This window comes from Eubalaena glacialis, chromosome 2 (genome assembly GCF_028564815.1).
Source record: "Eubalaena glacialis isolate mEubGla1 chromosome 2, mEubGla1.1.hap2.+ XY, whole genome shotgun sequence".
NCBI lineage: Eukaryota > Metazoa > Chordata > Mammalia > Artiodactyla > Balaenidae > Eubalaena > Eubalaena glacialis.
In genome coordinates, this window is record NC_083717.1 from 106,059,673 (window position 1) to 106,082,566 (window position 22,894).

At 43.6% G+C, this 22,894-nt stretch overlaps 1 protein-coding gene across 2 annotated transcripts in view; it reads right to left on the reverse strand.

Annotated features, from left to right (window-relative positions):
* Positions 1-22,894, reverse strand: part of SQOR (sulfide quinone oxidoreductase) — a 45,437-nt gene that overhangs the window by 11,708 nt on the left and 10,835 nt on the right. For both annotated transcript variants that reach the window (XM_061180350.1, XM_061180349.1), the window contains exons 2-4: positions 13,023-13,273; positions 10,316-10,486; positions 3,424-3,477 (exon numbers count right to left, since the gene is read on the reverse strand). In XM_061180350.1, coding sequence (XP_061036333.1) covers positions 3,424-3,477; positions 10,316-10,486; positions 13,023-13,256 — 459 coding nt within the window. In that variant the 5' untranslated portion in view covers positions 13,257-13,273. The remainder of the gene's footprint in view (positions 1-3,423; positions 3,478-10,315; positions 10,487-13,022; positions 13,274-22,894) is intronic.

Genomic DNA, 22,894 nt, shown 5'->3' on the forward strand with positions numbered 1-22,894 from the left:
CGCAGTCACCTGTCAAAGCACAGAACAGGCTTGGCCCGGCGGAAACCCTCGGCCTCCCTGGCCTGGAGACAAGAATTTGAACCTATCTCTTCCCACCATCAGAGTGAGGACAAGAAGCCAGGCTTACTTCCTTTTCGGAGAACCAGTTGCCTTACTGGAAAGAAAAAGAACAACAGGCAGAACCAAGAGCCATGCTGTCAGTGATTAACAAAATTAAATTACTCTGTATCAGGTTGGACCAGGCCCAGCTCTTGGTAAAGGCCACAAAGGCAGGAAATTAAAAGCATGGACTTGGGAACCCTACAGACCCAGCCTGAGTCCTAGCTTTTCCACTTACAAGCATTGTGATCCTGTGTAAATTACCCAATAAATCAGCTGGTGGGTCTCAAGTGTGGTCCCCAGAACAGGACCACCTGGGAACTTGTTAGAAATGCAAATTATCAGGCCCCACCCCAAACCTACTGGATCAGAAACTCAGAGGCAAGCCCAGAAATCTGTTTTAACAGGCCCTCCAGGTGATTCTGATGCACACTGAGAAGCTTATGTTCAGCATCTGTGAAATGGGGATAAAAGTAACTGCTTCGTGGGGTTGTTGGCAGGAATAAAGGAGACCAAGCATGTAAGGTGATTAGAAAAATGACACTTACGTGGTAGTGCTTTGTAAGTATTAGTATTAAGTAAGTAAGTAAGTAAGTATTAAGTAAGTAAGTGCTTTGTATTCCTGCCAGGAAGATTAACTGGGTCCCTGTCTTAAATGTTAGAAGGTTCATACAATGCAATGAAGATGGAAAGGAGTTAAGATACTCAAGCACAAGCAGGGAACCATCAAAAACAGTCATCAAGATGGCCTGGTCCTTCAGAACCTCCCCAGGCTGTTCTCCAGCCTGTTCTCCTGGCTGTAGGGCACCCACCTGCAGAGTCACCCCACACCTATTCCTCAGGTCTCAAGGAAACAGAGTCCTATGGTCTCCTCCATTGCATCCAACATTAAGAGCAACTATTCCTCTGATTACTGACCATCTCTTCTGCTGCAGTTTAAGTAGTTGTAATATTCTCAGTCTCAACAACAGTAACCATTTATTACCATAAAATCACCTTGCATTTTAATGTTTCTGCAGTTTCACATCTATGTTAATATTCACTCTATTCACTATACTCCTTTGGGGGAGGGGGTGGAATATTATTGACCCACAGACACAGACAAGGAAACTGAAGACCAAGGTTGAGAGACCCACCTAGACTCTTACAGAACTAGATACCGAGGCCCCTGACCACTGCCTGTGGCTCTTCCCACAGGACCTCCGTACTTCCTGGCTCCCAAAGAAAAACTCAGTATCCAAGAGATAAACAAACAGCAAATCTGCCTTCATCGTTTTTCTCTAGTCTGAAGAAGTTGTTGTTAAGGAAAAGGGTGCCATAAAGTGGTAACCAAGTTCCTTTTAAGGAGACTTGGTCATAAAGGGCAGTTTATGACGCCACTGAATCCAAGTTGCTTTTGGGAACCCTGAAGCAGAAGGAGCCGGGAAAGTCTGAGAGAGATGAGATAACAGGCTGTACGCTGGGAGCTGTGGACCATCCTACTGCACTGAGCAGACCAGCAAGCAGGACACGGCGCTGCAGAGACCCCCTCGGGAGCTGGTGGGGGAAAGAGGCAGAGGCAGCTGGGCAGAGAGAAGCTGCTGCAGTTCAACAGAGCCCAGATCAGAGATCCAGCCCTTCTGGAGGCCCAACTACATTCCTGCCCCCGAGATCCAAACACCTTGGTATCCTCATCAAAGAAATCCCTTTTTGTTTACACTAACCTGGGTAGTTTTCTAGTATCTGCAAAGAGCGCTAAGTAACACAGTAGCCCTGGTAACATTATTCATGTTCTCTTAGCCTCAGTTTCCTCATCTATCAAGAGGAGATAAAAATATCTACCTCACAAGCAGTTGTGAGGAATCAGTATTAGATTCCTAGCATGGTCCCTGTACATAGTAGAGACTCCATAGTAACAGTTACTTTTAAATATTATTATTATTATTATTTTTAATAAATTTATTTATTTTATCTTTGGCTGTGTTGGGTCTTCGTTGCTGCCGCGCGGGCTTTCTCTAGTTGGTGGCGAGCAGGGGCGACTCTTCGTTGCGGTGCACGGGCTTCTCATTGCAGTGGCTTCTCTTGTTGTGGAGCACAGGCTCTAGGTGCACAGGCTTCAGTAGTTGTGGCACACGGGCTCAGTCGTTGTGGCTCACAGACTTAGTTGCTCCGTGGCATGTAGGATCTTCCTGGACCAGGGATCGAACCTGTGTCCCCTGCATTGGCAGGCAGATTCTCAACCACTGCGCTACCATGTAAGCCCACTTTTAAATATTATTGTTTCTTGGTTTACTGCAAGAGGGTGCTAAGAGCTCTCAGCACTGGTCTCTTCAAACAGTCCTCCTCTCACAGCACTGGGCTGTATTTGCTAAGTCAACTCTGGTGAGCTTTTTAAGAGGCATGGATGTCCCAGAAATTGTAACTGGGACCTTTCTCCATAGAGTCTCCTCCACAGTTTGTCATTATATGAGGTTCATGACCCATGGCACCAAACTCATCACACCTTCACACCAAGTCATGGCTTGTTTAAACCTTCACAGAACACGTCCCAGGTCATTTTCACTACACCCTACCCTGGACATGTCATGATTCTGGTTTTTTACACAGAAACACACTTCAAAGACCCTACTGATCCAACTCAGATGTGGCCCTCACCTGGACCGCATTCCTGAAACCTGTGACCTGGTCATCACAATGCTTTATGTGCTTCAGCTACTTATCCACAGTCCCCAATAAGCTTCTGGAAATCATAATTACTAACTCACCCCATTATGTCTTAGGAAAATAAATTTGAATCTCACAATTGTCAGAAGGCATCTGGTTCTCTAGCTTCCTGAAAAGGGAGGTCTAAGGAACTTCTAGGGCAGCATTTATATTGTGTCGGTCACTTCATACTAAAAAACCCAGCTCTATGCAACAAAACTCAGACATCCTTCCAGCTCCTGGTAAGCTAACTGCTGGTATTCTACCCTTAAAGTCTGCTTAAGAATTCACAATCTAAATCTTACTTTCAAAGGAAAATTTTATCTGTAATATAACCAACTAAGTCCTACAGAGAAAGGTAGTTTTCTTGTAAGTGTGGAAAAGGCTGCTATTTTGCAAGAATTACCATCAGGCCATGGACACGCTGAACTCTGATTAAAGTTTAAAGCTAGAACATATCATGATCATTGACAGGATCTTAGAGAAGACTTTTTTAAAACCATAAAAAGACTGCTGAGAAATAAAACTAGAAGGGGATTTCTTAATACTCTTTCTTGTCAAAACGAATGTAAAGCAACTAAATGCGGTTTTGATCGTAGCATAAGTACGCCAGTGTAACATAAAAGTAGCTTAAAACAGTACCTTCTCGTAGTCCAGCTGAATTCCGAGAGCAATGATAAGATATTTGTAGGAAATCTGCAACACAAAAAAATGACATTTTAGACCAGGACCCAAAAAGTGGCAGCCCAAGGGCTGACTCAGGCCCCAAATGTGTGTGGCCAACACTGCATTTCCATTTTTTACCGTGACTGACTTGGGGCTGTGGGTAGTGGGCAGAACAGCAGGCAGGGATGCACGTTCCAGTTTGCCATCATGCCCACCGTTCTCTGCTGCCTCACACCTCACTGCATCACAAATATTGTATAACCTGCCTGGCCTCTGGGAGCTCGAGACGCCTGTATTTTTACACAGTGGAGAACGACAGCAAAGAGGCCACACTGCTTCCTTAGTGCTTGTGTTAACACAACATTTTTCATGTTGAAGAGTGGGAGGATGACTTTCAAATCTTAAAACAATCAGCTCTCTTTTTTTTTTTTAACATCTTTATTGGAGTATAATTGCTTTACAATGGTGTGTTAGTTCTGCTGTATAACAAAGTGAATCAGCTATATGTATACATACATCCCCATATCCCCTCCCTCTTGCATCTCCCTCCCACCCTCCCTATCCCACCCCTCTAAGTGGTCACAAAGCACCGAGCTAATCTCCCTGTGCTATGCAGCTGCTTCCCACTAGCTATCTATTTTACATTGGTAGTGTATATATGTCCATGCCACTCTCTCACTTTGTCCCAACTTACCCTTCCCCCTCCCCGTGTCCTCAAGTCCACTCCCTACTACGTCTGCATCTTTATTCCTGTCCTGCCCTTAGGTTCTTCATGACCATTTTTTTTTAGATTCCATATATATGTGTTAGCATACTGTACTTGTTTTTCTCTTTCTGACTTACTTCACTCTGTATGTAGGTCCATCCACCTCACTGCAGATAACTCAATTTCATTTCTTTTTATGGCTGAGTGATATTCCAAAAACAATCAGCTTTCTTTAAAAGCTATCTGGTAGCTTGTGAATCCCAAGCAAATCTGACCTGTCGTATGAATTGGATCAATATCGTAACTGAGAAACTGCTCTTTTGAGGGTCACTAAAAAGGATGTGTGTGATATAACCTATGTGATCTTGTTTAATGATCTGTTTGGAATTTAAAATTCCTCTCTTTAAATATGGGCATTGTGCTTATCCATGCTGAGGGCAAAAGTATCCATATTTATTGTGATGGAAGTGGGGGTTTAGGATCAGAGGGAAGACAAGTTGAAGCACAAGAGTGTAAGCAAGAAGGATGTAAAGTGAAAGGACTTGCCTAGAAAACTGGAGAATGACTGCCGTGACAGGAGCCCAGAATGGAGCTACAGGTGGTGACTGCCACAGTCTTGTACCAAATAAAGAAGCACTTGTGTTATACAGCAGCAATGTTCTCCTCACTACATCGAACGCTCCTAGAGGATAAAGGTTATGTCTTATTCTCTATAGTCCTAGAATCTAGCACAGTCACTAAATTAAAGTGAGGAAGTTGGTAATGTTTGTTGGATGAAAGGACAGGTGGATGGTTGATTTCAGTTGCTTGTCAAAAATACAGTTTATCAAAGTGGACAGATAATATATACATCTTCACCTGTATGATTTGCCTACCCATAGAGACCGGGTGCCCTTAAATTCCTTGGTCTGTAGGAAGGTGTACCAGGCCCATTAAATGGCTGAGTGAACTGTGTTGAGTCTTCAGGGTGTGAGGTCAGAGATGGCATGGGGTCTGGGGGTGGTGCCCTACAGGTAAGACATATGCACACTGTCAGCAAGAAAAGCCATTGGTTTGTGCATGCCTTGATGGTTCTATTAGAGCATAATATTGATTATTTTAAGGACTAGTAACAGACATGCTTAAGATTATGAAAATAAATAAATAAATAAGGGAGAATAAACCCTAAAGTAGCAAACAACACAAGAAAGCCTCAAGTCTTTTGAATGAGTTCAAGCTTCCAGGCCAGAAGACCTAACTCTAAGGAATTGCAAATACTCATAGACAAAACTTTTGAGCAATTTCAGAGAACAGTGCAGACCCCGCTGGAAGGCTAAATATGGGCAAGTGTTCTAATTTTATACAGGGGATGGGGGAGGTAAATTCTGACACTAACAATTTAGTAAATAGGATGTTTAAACATTTCAAAATTCCAGGCTCATCTACTAAATAGATGTCTCGTAATAATTTAGAAAAAGAAAAGCATCAGCATGTGTTCACAGATTGTAAACCTGCTTTCCATCAGTCAGCAGTCAAATACTCTGCGGGCACAGGTGGATACTCAATAAATATTTCCTTTTCCTTTTTTCCATGTATTCTTTTTTTTTTAATAGATCTTTATTGGAGTATAATTGCTTCACAATACTGTGTTAGTTTCTGTTGTACACCAAAGTGAATCAGCCATATGCATACATAGGTCCCCATAACCCGTCCCTCTTGAGCCTCCCTCCCCTCCTCCCTATCCCACCCCTCTAGGTCATCGCGAAGCCCCGAGCTGATCTCCCTGTGCTATGCTGCTGCTTCCCACTAGCTATTTTACATTCGGTAGTGTACATACGTCCATGCTACTCTCACTTCACCCCAGCTTTCCCCTCCCACCCCCATGTCCTCAAGTCCATTCTCTGTGTCTACATCTTTATTCCTGCCCTGCAACTAGGTTCATCAGTACCTTTTTTTTTTTTTTTTTTACAGTCCACATATATGTGTTAGCATACGGTATTTGTTTTTCTCTTTCTGACTTACTTCACTCTGTGTGACAGACTCTAGGTCCATCCATCTCACTATAAATAACTCAGTTTCATTTCTTTTTATGGCTAAGTAATATTCCATTGTATATATGTGCCACATCTTCTTTATCCATTCATCTGTTGACGGATATTTAGGTTGGTTCCATGTCCTGGCTATTGTAAATAGTGCTGCAATGAACATTGGGGTACATGTCTCTTTTTGAATTATGGTTTTGTCAGGGTATATGCCCAGTAGTGGGATTGCTGGGTCATATGGTAGTTCTATTTTTAGTTTTTTAAGGAACCTCCATACTGTTTTCCAAAGTGGTTGTATCAATTTACATTCCCACCAACAGTGCAGGAGGGTTCCCTTTTCACCATACCCTTTCCAGCATTTATTGTTTCTAGATTTTTTGATAATAGCCATTCTGACCGGCCTGAGGTGATAGCTCATTGTAGTTTTGATTTGCATTTCTCTAATAATTAGTGATGCTGAGCATCTTTTCATGTGTCTCTTGGCCATCTGTATGTCTTCCTTGGTGAAATGTCTATTTAGGTCTTCTGCCCATTTTTTAACTGGATTGTTTGTTTTTTTGATATTGAGCTCCATGAGCTGTTTGTATATTTTGGAGATTAATCCTTTGTCTGTTGTTTCATTTGCAAATATTTTCTCCCATCCTGAGGGTTGTCTTTTTGTCTTGTTTATGGTTTCCTTTGCTGTGCAAAAACTTTTAAGTTTAATTAAGTCCCATTTGTTTATTTCATGTATTCTTTAAAAAATAATAACAGCAACATTTCTTGAGCATTCACTCTGTACAAGGCACTGTTCTGAATGTTTTACATGCTTTAATTCATTTAATCCTCACAGCAACCCAATGAAGTAGGTATTGTTAGTAGTACCATTTTACAGATGAAGAAACTGAGGCACAACTTGATCACAAAGATTTACTGAACACCTTCTATGTGCTAAGTCCTGGACATACAACGCTGAACAAGAAAGACCCAGTTCCTACCCCTCCAGGAACTCAATCTAATGGGCAAGACAGACATTACCAGATAATCACACAAATAATTACTAAACCACAGAATGCTGTGATGGCATGTCAAGGGGGAACCTGACTAGTCTGGTAGATCAGGGAAGGCTTGCCTGAAGATGTCATCTCTAAGCTAACGATAAGCAGGAGTTAGCTAGGGGAAGAGGTGGAAGCAGCATGTGCAAATGTCCTGGGGAAGAAGGAGGCCAAGGTATTTGAGGAAATGAGAGGCCAGTGTGCTGGAGTAGGAACAAGGAAGAGAACAGAACCAGGTTAAATCTGGAGAAGGAGCAAGGACCAGTCTACACGGGGCCTGGGGGACACATTCCAAACACACAAAACTCTGAATCAGGGAAAAGTCAGAGACACAGACACACTGAGGCTGGATTTCAGCAGTACCCTCACATTGTAAATAGGATAGGAAAGTGTAAACGAAGAATGGAAATGATTTGGTAAATTTTTTAATATTTTCAAAAGAATATTGATTGATTTATGTAAGCTAGCAAAAAGTTCTCTAGGGGCATGTTAAAGAATTAAAACCTTGAACTTAAATGAAACCATCATCGATAATGGCAAGGAAAAATTGCTAACTGGATGTCTGAATCAAAAATATAAAAGATCCAGGCAGGCTGGGAGGGTGAACCAAAACCAAGAAGAAGAGACACTGTATGTAGATTTCTGATATCTGGCTATGGAATACTTTTGCTTAAAAAATCTCAGAGAAGAGTCTCACCAACTAATACCAACTTCTTTCGCAGCCCTAAAACAAGACTCTACAACTCTCCCAAGGGTCTAGGCCTTAGATGTCTAAGCAGGACTCAGAAGTGAGAGCACCTCCAAGTGCCTCTCATTCTCAAGAGATAAGACAAGTTTATGTTCCTTAAGATACACACAAACCCAATCACAGAGGACTCTGAGCTATTCCTATAATGCAAAGGGGTCTGACTAGGAGGCAGGCACTGCTGTAAAAAAGGGGGATGTGTATTAGAAGATACAAGTCCGCTGGTCCCATGAGCTGGCAGCAGACTGGCAAGGGAAACGAGCCCCAAAACTCAATCTTGTGAATTGAGAACAATCTTGTGTTTAATCCAGTCTGCTCTCCTGGACATGCTGGGGAAAATATGGAAGTGTTTCAAGAGGGAGAAAATAATATATAAAATTTTTAATTTAATGTAAATAAATAAATATGTATGTATATATTTTAGGATGGGGGATGCTTGACTTGACAGTAGATCATGTGAAAAAAAGACCCAGTGGTTTGAACTGACCTCTAGCCCAGCATGAATCAGCACTGTGATAACTTGGCAAATGCTAGCTTGGATTCTATCTAGTTGTGGGAGAGAATGTCCCACTCTTTTCTGGGCTGTTCTGTAGTGTTGGCTCTTTCAGGCACCTCTAGGGGCCATGGATCATGGGGGCAAAACAAGCCAGATGATGTCTCAAGCAGGGTAAAGAGGGTAGTGAGAGGGCTGGAGCTCATGAAATCTGAGGAAAGTGGAGACAGGAGGACAAGTCTACCTGAGGAGAAGACTGACACAGACTCTAAGAGCCACCTTCAAATAGTTGGAGGGTTTCTCCACAGAAAAGAGAGAAGGCCTTCTCTCCCACACTACAGGAAGAATAAGGGGCAAGAACAGTATTATGGCAACTAACAACTTGGCCCAAGAAAGAACAAAAAAGAGGTTACAGGAAGGTAGATTCTGACTCATTAAAGGCAGAACTTTCATATAACCTGTCTGTCTATAAAAAATGAAGAGGGATAACTTGTCAGAGAAGTCCCTGGCCCTGGAAAGTGTAAATACTAACCCATTTTAAATTCAACCCCCTACCCCACGTGCCTCAATCCCAGTAATTAGGCTCTATTTTTTTAAATGAATATTCATCACCTTCTAACACATTATATAACTTATTATGTCTACTGTTTATTGTATGTCCTCCTCCACTAGAAATATAAAATCCAGGACAATAAGGATTTTTGTCTGTTTTCGTCCACTTGTATATCCCTAAAACTGTACCTAGGTTATAATAATGCTTAATAAATATTGAGGGAGGAAGGAAGGAAGGAAGGGAGGGAGAGAGGGAGGGGAGGGAGGGAGGAAGGAAGGGGGGAAGGAGGGTTGGTTCAGGGTTGATCAGGGTTCAGGGAAAGGCTGCAAACAATCTCTGAACTCCTTGAAATTAAATGCAAAATTAGGTACATATATGCATTTTCTAGACTGGGCTAATTAAGATCCACACTCAGAAAGATCCATGACCTAAGGAAAGGTTGAGAATGCCTGGAGCCAATGGTCCCTGCTTAGAGCAAGGGGTTGGATCTGAAAGATTCCCACCAACTCTCAGATTCTACAGTTCTGTGAAAATGCTGGAGTGCCCAGTCTGGAGGGAGCTGGGTCAGGATATTAAGGCCAATAACACCCTGGGGGCCCAAGAACCATGGGAGCCCGGAACAGGCCTGTGCGGCACGATGGCTGTCCTGGGCTCAGCAGCAGACAAGGGGACACGATGCACCGATGGCTCCTAAGCCTGTCTTCTCACCGTCCTGCCCTCATCCCCTCAGTCAGACACAGGGGCTGCAGTTGCTGAAAAGCTGTGATCCCTGTGTGGTGGGGGGGGGGGGGGGGGAGGAGACTTCTAAATGGTGCCAAGCAACCATGAGCCTCAAGCTGCAGCAGCAGCACCACCGCAGTCACACAGTTCCCTAACAGCTCTGGCCGAGCTCCCCTGAGTGTGACTGGGATGGATACTTCCCAGCACCCCCTTCCTCTGCAGGACCAGGGGTCAGATAGAGAGGCTGGCTGCTTCAAAGGAAAAAGGAGGGAGGTACCTGGTATCTTCACACAGAGCAGTAGTATTTGTTCAATAAAAATTCAGGCATATGATACTGTACCAAGCAATAGGACAAACGGTGGTGTTCAATAAATACTTGTCTTCGTTGTTCATTTATTAATTCAGCATCACTCAGTCCTTCCATCTATCCCATCCTCCATTCCCCACACCCCCTCCCATCTCATGCAGTATTCAGCACACACACACACGCACACACGCACATGTATACCGCCCTCTTACCATGAAGCTGTCCAGTTTGATAATGGCTGTGCGTTCAATACAAGCCCTCAGGTTAACAAAAGCCAAAGGACGGTTACCTCCTTGTCGTTGTCTGTGTGGATGCAGTTCTTGTCTGGGTTCAGATCAACCACTCTAGCTTTGATCCACTCTACACCAGATGGAATCACACTCGCTGTGGGACGGCCAGATGAGGCTAATGGTTTGGCACCAGCTCCCACCAGGGTCCAGACTGGCTGGTAGAAATGTCTCTAAGAAACAAAGTATTTGGAGATTCATTTCAATGTGAGGCTGATCAAAAGGGTCAGAGCTGAAAGTACATGAGCTAGACTCTCTCAATTCTTCCCTCCAGACCCTTGGAGCATCACAGAGAAAAGTCTCCAGAAGGTTAGTCTTCCCGCCACCGACTCCACTGATGTCTCCTACTGTGTTAAGCTCTGAAGGGCAGTCACCTACAAAAGAATTCTGCCAAGATCAGCGAAAAAAGCCATAAACTATCTTTAGTGAGCACTGTATTATTTATTACTTAAAGTAGATTTGGTGTTTAACATGTACATGTTACATATACATGCATATAAACACACACACATTATTAATCCATTTATGTGCACGGATATAAAGAAAAAGTAAGCCCCAAAACCTAAATACGGTTCCTCAGAAATTTGTGAGGTGAGTCTTAAAAGTTTACTGCCGCTTTGGGGATGCTCAAAACTTCATTAACTTCCCACTGTGTTTCCCAAGCCCATGGGGAAGACTACAGACATCCCCCATCAGCACTAGGATCCCCCTTCTCCTTTCTCAGAGGCATCAGATCCTACCATGATACCCAAACTTACAGTATTTTCTGGAGTTCTTCTGCTTCAGATGGTCCACTCTTGATCTCAGTTGGCTGTGAAAGTTCTAGGCTCAGGGCCAAAGGGCATATTGGCTTAATGGTCTCTGAGAATTCCAATGCATCCATGGAGGAGACCAGGGGACCAAGAGATCTCAACATTGTCAAAATGCCTCATACTGGCCAGAAAGAATTGCCCACACCCCCAGAGAGTGAAGAGGACATAAGGAACAGCTCTGCAATCTCCCTACAGCCATAATGCATGGGATCAAAGATAAGGGGGCAGAGGTCTCCAGTTGTGAGAGCTCAACGATTTCAAGTCCATCTTGAATAGAAAAGGGAATGAAAATACAAACTCAGATTATTTTTTAGACTGCAAACAAGCACGAGCTCTAGCAGTCACTAAACCAGACACAGGAGGGAAAGTGCCAAAGGCCTGAGCCGCTGGCAGCCCCTGCGACAGCCCCTGCGACAGCCCCTGTCACGCACTTCCTCACAGAGCGGGACAGACCCCATTCTGGCCTCCTGAATTGTGTCCAGTGCCTTGGAGGGGCCTGTCTCATCACAAAGAGTAGCCCCACCGGGAGGCCTTCCGTGCGTTAGCTACAATCCACCACAGGCCACCTGATACAGCTCTCAGACCACTGTCATTTCAAATGTTGTCCCTGAATTAAAGTCACTTTTAAGAGGAAATAGACGGAGAGGGCCCTCCAGTCTCCCCACAAGTCACAACCTACCAGTTGGAGATTGCAAAAAAGCCCTGGGCAGCCTCTTTTGGTACTGGGAAGACTTCTTGAACAGGACCGTGCCTTTCTTGCCCTACCCTCTCCACCAAACCGGCACCAGATCCATTTTGCTTTTTCCTCCCAAAGATACAGTTTCCCACTGGTGCACACCCAGTTCCTTAGGAAGCATTAACCCAACCGCCAAAAATCTTGACTATTTTTTGAAGCTTTGGACAATCTTAAAATATTTTTCATGAAATAGTGCTTTACAAACACTTCCCAACTTCCCTCCTCGTGTCTGCTAGCTTTTTCTGCTTTATAATCTGTTTATAATCTCTTACACTTATATTTCTCAAACCCACTGACACCTTCTCAGTGGGTTTTTACCTCCCCCCCACCCGCCCCTCAACTTATCATCCTTTCTCCAGACTGGAACAGGGAAAGGAAAGTGCAACGGCCACTGATTTTCCTCTGGACATGAGACTGAAGGTGGAGGATGACACGAGTTGAATTGTTTCTCTCCAAAAAATATGCTGACGTCCTAACCCCAGGACCTGCGATCGTGACCTTATTTGGAAATAGGGTCTTTGCAGATGTAATCAAGTTAAGATGGGGTCACACTGGATTAGAATGTCCTTGACTCTCTAATGTCTATCCATCAGACTGTCTAATGTCTAATCCAATGACTGGTGTCCTTATAAGTAGGTCATGTGAAGACACTAGAGCCACACAGAGAGAAGGCCATGTGAAAACACAGGCAGAGATTGGAGTGATCTACAACGAGCCAAGGAACACCAAGGACTGTCCACAACCACAGAAACTAGGAGAGAGGCATGAGACAGCTTCCCCTTCCCCCTCAGCCTTCAAGGGGAGCATGGCCTTGCTAACACCTTGGTTTTGGACTTCTAGCCTCCAGAACTGCGAAAGAATAAATTATCTGTTGTTTCAAGCCACCCCCTTTATGGCAATTTGTTATGGCAGCCCTAAGCAACTAACAGAGAGAAGAACATAAGCCAAGAGATCTGTCCTTGCTCTCTCCCTCCCCCCACCTTCTCCCAATTCTTTGGGACGACCTGCTTTTTATGCCCAGAAAGAGAAGCACTAACCTGGGAACATGGTGGTCTAGGCATGACAGTCATCCCCAACCCAGCCCCTAACCTACGCATGCATGTGCACGACACGCACACACACGCACGCACACACGCACGCACTCAAAAGGGGGAGACTTACCTCGCTGGGCTCAACGATGGCCACATTCTCTGCGCCCACTTTCCTCTTCATGCGGGCAGCCATGGTGATCCCACCACTGCCCCCACCCAGCACCAGCACCTCATAGTGGTTCTTGGCTGCGAGGCTGGCCCCTGTGTGAAGCTGAAGTGGTTTGGCCTGCTGACAGCCCAGCCTGAGGAAGCAGGCAAAGAGTCGGACACGGGGGCCAGACACCACAGCGGCCAGCTGGGTCATCTTCAGGCTGGATCACGCTAGAAAGGAACAGATAAGGCTCTGTGTAAGGAAGGAGCCACTATGGGACCAAAGCATTTTCATTCAGGGAGGGAGGGGAGGCTGGCATCTGGCCGGCTCTAGCTGGTTGCCGCCATTTCAACACCACCTTCCCACCTGGCTGTGGTCAAGAGCTTCTTGGGAATGCTCCACAGATGGCTAACAATTGGCTAAGCTTTCCTCTTCTCCCTTTCCTCCTCCTTTCAGGACATCTCAGACTTTGAACCAAGTAAGTCTCATCTTCTAAGTTCTCCTCATAATGTGCCTGTACCTCTCCTTGTCCCTCCCTAAAGCTAGGGCATCATCTACGGTATCCCGCTGTCATCCTTCTCCTCTCAGGCACATTCCTCAATTCTTTCTTTGGCTTTTCAGTCCACCAAATATGTATGAGTCTACAGATAGACACCTGAACAATCCCTTGCCACAAAGGGCACCTGAGACCTTGCTGAAACAGAAATAGTCCAGCAAGAAACCCACCTTCTCTGTAGCTCAGAGTTCAAGCCAAGGTAATCAGAGCCTCAGCCCCACTAAGAACTACCCGGATCTGCCTGCCCAGCGACACACGATTTAAATCACTGGCTACAGACACATAAGCAAAGGCCCTCCATATCTTTGGCAGTTTCAACCAGATGACGCAAAAGCCATAAAAGGAGCCCTGCCTGGTATCATAAAGTTATATTTTATGAAAAGAATCTGCATATGCTGCTGACCAGTCTTTTATTATATCCAATTCGGTAAATAATCTCCCCTGAATAGTTTTTCCAAGAGACACACTTTACCTTTAGGAAAAGGTGTTTCTGCTCTGAGCAGCTGGTGCTTTGGCAGTGAGGAAATGAAGGCGTCTCAGAAACTGGCCTTGGCGTCATCCCATCCATAGATCTGGCCTTACATCTTGGATACAGTCTATTGTATAACTTGAGGGGTCCAGACCAAAATATCTCCCTCCCTGCGTATTCACCCCAAATTCCACCACCAAGCTCAGTCCTGTGGGTTCAACAATGCTCCAGGAACCCTTTATTAAAATGCAAGTACCCAGCTGGGGGATAACACTTCTAGCTGCTAAGTTCACTAACTTCTTAATGGGAACAACTTAATTACATGACTTCCCCCCAAGTGGAGAAGAGGAAGGCTACTTGAGGGAATTAGAGAAAGCTGGGAGGGAAAAGGAAAGGAACAAAGAAGGGCCCTGGAGGAGTGAGAAGGAGGGGCCGGAGTGATGATTTTAATTAAGATTAACTCTACTCCAGTGTTTTGGAACCCCTGACAATTTCCTCAATATTTCAGATCTGAAAAGCAACCCAGAGCTGGGGGAAGGGACATGGGGGCCACAGAAAGTGGGGCAGGCTCATACACTGTTGCCGCAAGTTTAAATCAGTATGACCCTTATAGAAAACATTTCTCATCCTTTGACCCTGCATTTCCATTTCTGGGACTCTGTTCTAAGGAAGTAACCTCTAATATTTAAGAAGACAAACCTTTACAAAGATATATCTCACATATTCATTCATAATACGTTCAACCCTGAGTTAACTGGTTTGTAGATTGGATCTGATTACGTCCTGGTTACAGAAAAAACAACTGCAGACTCCACACTGGCCAAGGAAGGCTCAGGCTCCAGACTATTCTAACCAAGGTTAATTTATGATTACTTCTCTTTTAAATGGGGGGGGGGGGGGGGCGGGGGTGGTGCGGGGAGATGGGCAGGAATAGCCATCTGCATGTTAAAACTTTGGGGAAGGGTTAAGTAAAATATGGTTACACAAGATGACCTATGTAGTTTTTTCAAATTATGTTTACATAATTAGTCTTTTCCAGAATAATTACATTATGATCAGGATATAAATTGGAATTACAATATGAGCTCAACTATGTAAGAGAAAGTGTATTTTAAAAAATAGCAAAATGTTAACACTGGGTAAGTGGTTTTTCTCTGGGTTTTAGAATAATGGGTGATTTTGATTTTTTTTGCTTTTCTGTATCTCATAAAATCTCTATTGTACACATATATTAATGTTATAATAATGAAATCTATTTTGATGACAATAACAAACATGTACTAAGTCCTTTACATAAACATTTAACTTGTGAGGTGGCTGTCATTATCATCCCCATTTTACAGATGATAAAACTGAGGCAGGGAGCTCACAAATGGTGGACTGTGATTTGAACCTGGGCACTTCAGTGCCAGAGCCTCTGCTTTAAATCACTATATCTATTATCTCTATCAACAACAACAAAACAGTGCTTACATGATAATCTTAAAGAAGAACATCCAGATATCTTTTCCACACTTCCCACAAAAGGGAAACCATTTTTTGCACGGTACTGACACCTAAATATTAGCAATGTTTTGATAACACTATAATTGATTTTTTTCCTCTTCTTTGCATGTGCTTTTCTCATGTTTTCTTTAATGAGCTTTAAATTTTAAAAATCACTCAATTTGGTTTTATTTGTTTGGTTGGGTTTTTTGTTTGTTCGTTCTTTGTTTCTTAATCATTGAGGAGTGGAGGAAATCACCAAGTAGGATATTGCTGTTTGCTAGGGAAGAAGATATTTTATCGTGAATAGACAGTCGTCACATCCTGCCTTTCTATATGTCCACAGAACAACAGAATCACAGCAAAACTCCTCACTTGCCTTTTAGGGAAACCACTTTTTCATGGTCCTGACACAACATCTTAACTCCATGGAAAGAGTTACAAAATAATGATCTAAAAGGAGGCCTGGCTAAGTTTCTGATTTCCAGCCACGCCATCTGAGGCTCTTCAACCTCCTAATTCCCTTCCAGCCTAATACCCCATGGTTCTCCTCTTGAAAGAGGAAGAGGTTATGCAAATATTTCCTTCATTCGGCCAAGAAGGCTAGTTCTGTTTTATTTCAGCAGTTACCCGTAACCTATTTCTGGATTCAGTGTAAATAAACAAAGTCCTCTGAACCAGTTCTATCAACTTCATTAATAACAGTCATCAAGCAGAATATCCTGGCCTTTGCAGTCAAATTTCACTTGTGAACCATAAACAAAAATTTCACAAACATAAAAGAACGTGTTAGAGGAAATGTTCCAAGTTTGAAAACACTTGAAAATCTCAGGAACACTCTCATTCTAACAATGTAATGTCGTCCTCACCTTCGGATCAGAAAAACCAGAACCACAATCTAATGCTATTTGTGGAGAAGGTAGGGCATGATACAAAGTCAAAGACCAGAAAAAACCCAGGACAATAATGCATCATCATAATTTTTTAGTATCCCACTTTGGAACTGTGGTATAATAAAATATATACATTTGGACTTTATTCCCCGTTCATGGTACAAAGCTCCTAAAACCCTTGGAATTTCCTGGGTGATAGGAGTTGTTATTCAATAGCAAATAATAATAAGCAGCCCCTTTCAACCATAACTGTTTATGTTAATGAAGCGACTCAGGATGGGACCCCTAGATAGCTTCACGATGGAGGCCGTTCACCAGAAAGACCAAACATGTCATTAGAGGGTTGGAATTTTCAGCCCCGCCCCCAGTTTCTGGGAGGAAATGGGGCTGGAGATTGAATTCTATAAAAACTCTTGAACAGGGGCTTCCCTGTTGGCGCAGTGGTTAAGAATCCGCCTGTCAGTGCAGGGGACACGGGTTCAAGCCCTGGTCCAGGAAGATCCCACATGCCGCGGAGCAACTAAGCCTGTGGCCACAACCACTGAGCCTGCGCTCTAGAGCCCACGAGCCACAACTACTGAGCCCGCGCACCGCAACTACTGAAGCCCGCGCGCCTAGAGCCCGTGCTCCGCAACAAGAGAAGCCACCGCAATGAGAAGCCCACGCACCGCAACGAAGAGTAGCCCCCGCTCTCCGCAACTAGAGAAAGCCCACGCGCAGCAACGAAGACCCAACGCAGCCATAAATAAATAAATAAATAAGTAAAATTAAAAACAAAAAAAAAAACCTCTTGAACAATGAGATTCTGAGAGCTTCCGGGTTGGCGAACGTGCTGAAGTGCTGGGAGGGTGGTGACACACCCAGAGAGGTCATGGAAGCTCTGTGGCACCTCCCACCCTCTCCCCCTACCCCACCCCATACCTTGCCCTACGCATCTCTTCCATTTGGCCATTCCTGAGTTGAAATAAGCTTTATAAGAAACTGGTAAGCATAAGTGAAGTGTTTTCCTGAGTTCTGTGTGTCATTCTAGCAAATTATTAAACCTAAGAGGGCATCCTGGGAGCCCCAAAATTTGTAGTCAGGCAGGCAGAAGTGTGGGTCGCCTGGGATGCCATTTGCAGCTCTGGGATCTAACATCAGAACTGAATTGTTGAACACCCACTTGGCGTTAGAGAACTGGTTGGTGTTGGAAAAGACATACACCTGGTGTTAGAAGTAGTGTCAGAAAATATCAACAGGAACCAAGAGAAATTTCTGACATTGACCTAAACCAAGTCTAGAGCAACAATCAAAAAACCAGACAATTGAAGGAAGCAGGACACACAATCTTAACCAGAATGAAAAAAAAAAAAAAAAGGAAATGCCAAACTTGACCCTGAAGTCAACAGAAAATAAAAAACCTCTGTCAACAAAATAACTAAGGAGCATAAATCTAAGTCTCTGAGTCTCCCTAGAAGGTAGCCTGAAACACATCTACCTGTTAGGTTAAGAAATAAGAATTACCCACTAAGGATGCAGAAGAATGCAGCTGCTTTCTCTCTACCCTCTTACAAGGTGAAACACACACTTTTTAAAAGAATCAATAAATAGGGCAAAGTTAACTTTCATTTAACAAGTGGCACATTTATTTAATTGAAATAAATGTATTTCATATAACAAATACATGTCCTAGTTAAATAACGTCATGCTTTTAAGTTAGATAAAAATTCAATTAATGCTACATCAATTGAGTGCTTCCTTCAAAGAATCAAAATAAATGCTTTGTTATAGCTGTAGTCTGACTGAAGTAAAATCCCTGCTGATAGAAAAATAAGACAGCCTGCTAGGCATCTCCTACTTAACATCGCTGGCTGCTGACTCCAGACCCCCTGGTCTAGACAAGTCTTTGGGACTCCACACCTCTCACAGCCAGCCTTTCTGGGACAAGCCACAGACTGCCAGTGTCGAGAGCTCCCTAATCCTATGCCACGTGCATGCCACTCACTGGGTGTCAGCTAGGACACTTGGCTCAGTTCAAACAGAGCTGGCCTCTAAACAAGGATTATTCAGAGCATCTTAATGAAAGACCCATCAGGCCAGCAAGACTTAGTCAATCTTTCAGCTATTTTTGCTCTTGAGGAAACAGGGGGTCTTTGTATGGGTCACAATTGTCTTATCTCAAGCCCATGCCAGGCTGGGCCCTCATTGCTTTCGGTTTCAATAACTACAAGGCCAACCTTTATTATATCGTCTTTGTAGAAAACTTCAAAAATCAAAGAGGAAAACAGACAATGAACAGCCTCCACCTCTCACCACCCACCCCGTTCCTCCTACCTGACCTCTGGGCCTCCAGCTTCCCAGCCAAGCTTATGCTGAGCTGTGATGTCCTGAGGGTCTGGATCCCTGTGGGTCCCAGTCTCTGAGACACAAGTGAACCTTGTCTACACAGCATGAGTTGGGCTTACACCTAGTGCCCATGTGGTAAGACTCCTGGAAGGCTCTTTCTCCTCCATTAGTTCCTCCCCCTTGGGCTTGCTGGGCCTTTTAACTTAAATCAGCCAAGGCTATCATCAGTTATTTACATCTCTCAACAAAATTACTTCCAGAAGACAGAGTTCGATAAGAAAAAGTAGGGAGAAACTATCATAATAATAATAGCTAACATTTACTGAGTGTTTACTAGTTGTACTTATGCTGTCTCAGAGACAAGAACTTTGTAAAGAGGGTGTTAGTATCCCCATTTTACAGATGAGAAAATTGAGGTTTAGTGTAAAGTTAGAGCACCTGCCTAAGGTCACCTCACTGATTGAAGAGCAGAGTTTAATTCAAACTTACTCCTCAATTGAGTTCTCACACCTAAGAGATAATTATCTCTCACCTAAGAGATAATTCAGGGAAAATGCCTACCAGCTGAATTTTATTTAATTCAAATGTAAAGTAGCTTATGCCCCAGGGAGTGAGTTGGGAGGGAATATATGATATTAAATTTTAGCTAACTAAAGAAATTGGAAGAAAAAAATTTAAGTTTTTTGGGGGATGAGTGAGGTAGAATAATAGTATTGATGTAAGTTTTTATGGGCCCTTAAATTTTTTAAATACTGGGATTCTTGCAGTTTAAATGATTTGGAATTTGCTCAAAAATATTACAGGAGGTGAGTAGGTGGGAGTGTAGATGACATCAGATTGGCCATGAGTTGATAATAATTTTTTTTTAATTGAAGTATATTTGATTTACAATGTTTCAAGTGTACAGCAAAGTGATTCCATTATATATATATATTCTTTTTCAGATTCTTTTCCATTATAGGTTATTACAAGATATTGAATATAGTTCCCTGTGCTATACAGTAGGTCCTGGTTGTTTATTTTATATATAGTAGTCTGTATCTGTTCATCCCAAATTCCAAATTTATCCCTGCCCCCCCTTTCCCCTTTGGTAACCATAAGTTTGTTTTCTATGTCTGTGAGTCTATTTCTGTTTTGTAATTGTAAATAAGTTCATTTGTATCATTTTTTTAGATTCCACATATAAGTGATATCATATGTTATTTGTCTTTCTCTGTCTGACTTACTTCACTTCGTATGATAATCTCTAGGTCCATCCACATTGCTGCAAATGGCATTATTTCAGAGTTGATAATAATCTGAAGCCAATTTATGGATATATATATGGGCATTCCTTGTGGTGATCTGTAAATTTCTGTATACGCTGGAAAGTTTCCTCAATAAAAAAATAAAATGGCCCAGAGAGAGCGGTGGGAGGGGGAGGGAAGGGCAGGGGGAAGGTAGTGTGACACGTGTCAATCAACCCCCCTCCGGGGGGCGCGCGCCGAGAGCTCTCGCCCCTGCCTCGTGCCTGCGCCGCTCGTATGTAAATGAGGGCGCGTGACGCGGGACGCAGATGGACAAGGGAAAAAAATTTTAAAAATAAATAAATAAATAAAATAAAATGAACGAATGAATGAAAGAGCAAAAAACAGAAATCAAACAACAGTGTGTCAGGGTGGACATTACCTTTGCTCTTTAGTCACTGAAATGTTAAGGTCTAAGCATATTTCAAGTAATAGCAAGATAACAGAAATACATGTAGTAGCAACACAATTATAATACTTCCCTCCCATGTGCCTAGAGCTTTACAATTCACAGGACCCATATCTGAGTCTACACTGGAGGTATTGATACCACTTTACAAATGGGAAAACTGAGGCTCAGAGGGCCGAGGTGATCTTCCAAAGGTCACTTGAATTTGCAGCAGGGTCAGAGCTACAGTGAGTCCTTTCCGTGAACAGCAACTTTTTCTGAATGCCCTTTGGAGCAGCAATGCAGGCATTAGCGGGAGCCTGCAATTCAGAGGTGGAGAGCTCCCATCTGGACCTTCTCCCAGCTCTGGATCTCAGGATGACCTCTTTGCTGGGGCCTCACATGCCATCCCCCAGAAGGGCAGCCCTCCAGGCAGGGGCAGATCCAGGTTTTATGGGCAGTGAAGCCTATACAAGTTGGGGACCCAAAATTACAAATACAAAATTAGATAGTTAATATTAATTTTGAATGAGAAAACAAGTCCAAATAAATGTCTGGATCCTTGGTGAGTCAAGACCCTTCTGAGATCTCTTTTAGGCAGTTTACCAGAAACATAAGCATAATGCTTTCTGGTTATAACCTGGCTACCCCTCTGCTCCTGGAACTCCCAGCACCCACAGAGACCTGTGCAAGAGAGAGGCCCTGAAGCTTAAACTTCATTTGCTTCTGGGTAAATCCACCTCTAGTGCCTACTGCACTCCTCTAGGGCACTCTGCCCGCCCACCCCTCTGGGACTCACTGAACTGGCCTGGTCCCTCCCTCTACCAGTTCTGAGCTCTGCCTAAGCCCCTCCCACCCCTTTCCAGCATACCATGGCTCCTTTGGACAATCTGAAGCTGGATCCTGATCCCTATTGGAAAACTGACTCATCACTGAACCATCTCAGACTCCTATGTGCCAGGCACTGTGCTAGGCACTAGAGGTAGACATATCCCCATTTTACCCGTTGAAAAAAGTGAGGCTTCAGGAGACTGGTTACATCAAGGCCACACAGCCAAAAAAGGACAAAACCAGGATTAAACCAGAGGGGATGGAAAGGAGAGAGGGAGAGAACCAAAGCAAACATCATCCCTTTTCCTATTATACAAAGGGCACTCCTGGAAACTGGCTCACACGATTATGGAGGCTAAGTCCCAAGATCTGCAGTCAGCAAGCTGGAGACCCAGGAGAGCCAATGGTGTCGTTTCAGTCCAAAGGAACAGCAGGCTCAAGACCCAGGAAAAGCTGATGTTTCAGTTCAAGTACCAAGGCAGGAGGAAACCAATGTCCCAGGTCAAGGCAGGCAGACAGGAAGGGTTCTCTCTTCTTTGTGGAAGGGTCAGCCTTTTTGTTCTATTCAGACCTTCAACTGATTGGATGACACTACCCACACTGAGGAGGACAATCTTCTTTACCCAGTCTACTGATTCCTCCAGAAACACCCTTATAGACACACCCAGAATAATGTTTAACCAAATATCTGGGCACCCTGTGGCCCAGTCAAGTTGACACATGATATTAGCCATCACACCCTCTGACTTAAACTATAAAAGGGCAGGTCCAAATATGGAAAAATCTCAGGAAGGAAACTGTCACTGTGACTGGATTGCCAGGAAAATACCAAACATTCCCCCCCAAATGCTATGGTTCCTTAATGTGATCTCATCTCAATCTGAAGTACATGCAAGTATGTAGGCATATTCGTGGCACTTACCAATGGCACTGAATAAGACACTTCATGAAACCTTCCTGGAGATATTTTGAATCCTACTGTATTAATCATGTTTTTAATTTCTGTATTTTATGATTGTTTGACATTTGGGGACTTTGTTAATCCTAAAGAGACTGCCCCTCTCAGGGCTAACCAACTCCTAAAGACAGTAAACAACTCAGTCTAGGAGCACACTTTTGATAAGTAAGCCAACAAACCCAGAGTCCATACCTGAACCACTTCCTCTGTCTGGCTTTTACATTCCAGAAGGCAACATTCTTCTGCCCTAATCATCCCAGGACCAGACATCAGACAACTAGGGCAGCCCCTATACGCCAGAGCCCACTAAAATTATTCAAATTAGCCAATCCCAAACCTGGTCCGTCTGTTCCCCCTGCCTCATGAAAACCACATTACAGGTTTTCCTTAATTTTTCTGCCTCCTGACCAACCTGCATGCTTCCCCATGTGGTCCTGGTACATGGTGTACCAGGCCTCCCATTCCTAGGGAACTAGGAGTCAAAACTTTGTCCTTCATGGCAGTCATCTCCTGATATGCTGGTTTCACCATGCCTGACTGAAAACAAATCCCAGGTACATTTTAATACACTACATTGAAATGCATTCACTACTGTCCAGTCAGATGCAAGATGTTACATGTTTAACAAATTTTGCTCTACTCCTTCTCCTTACAAACTCG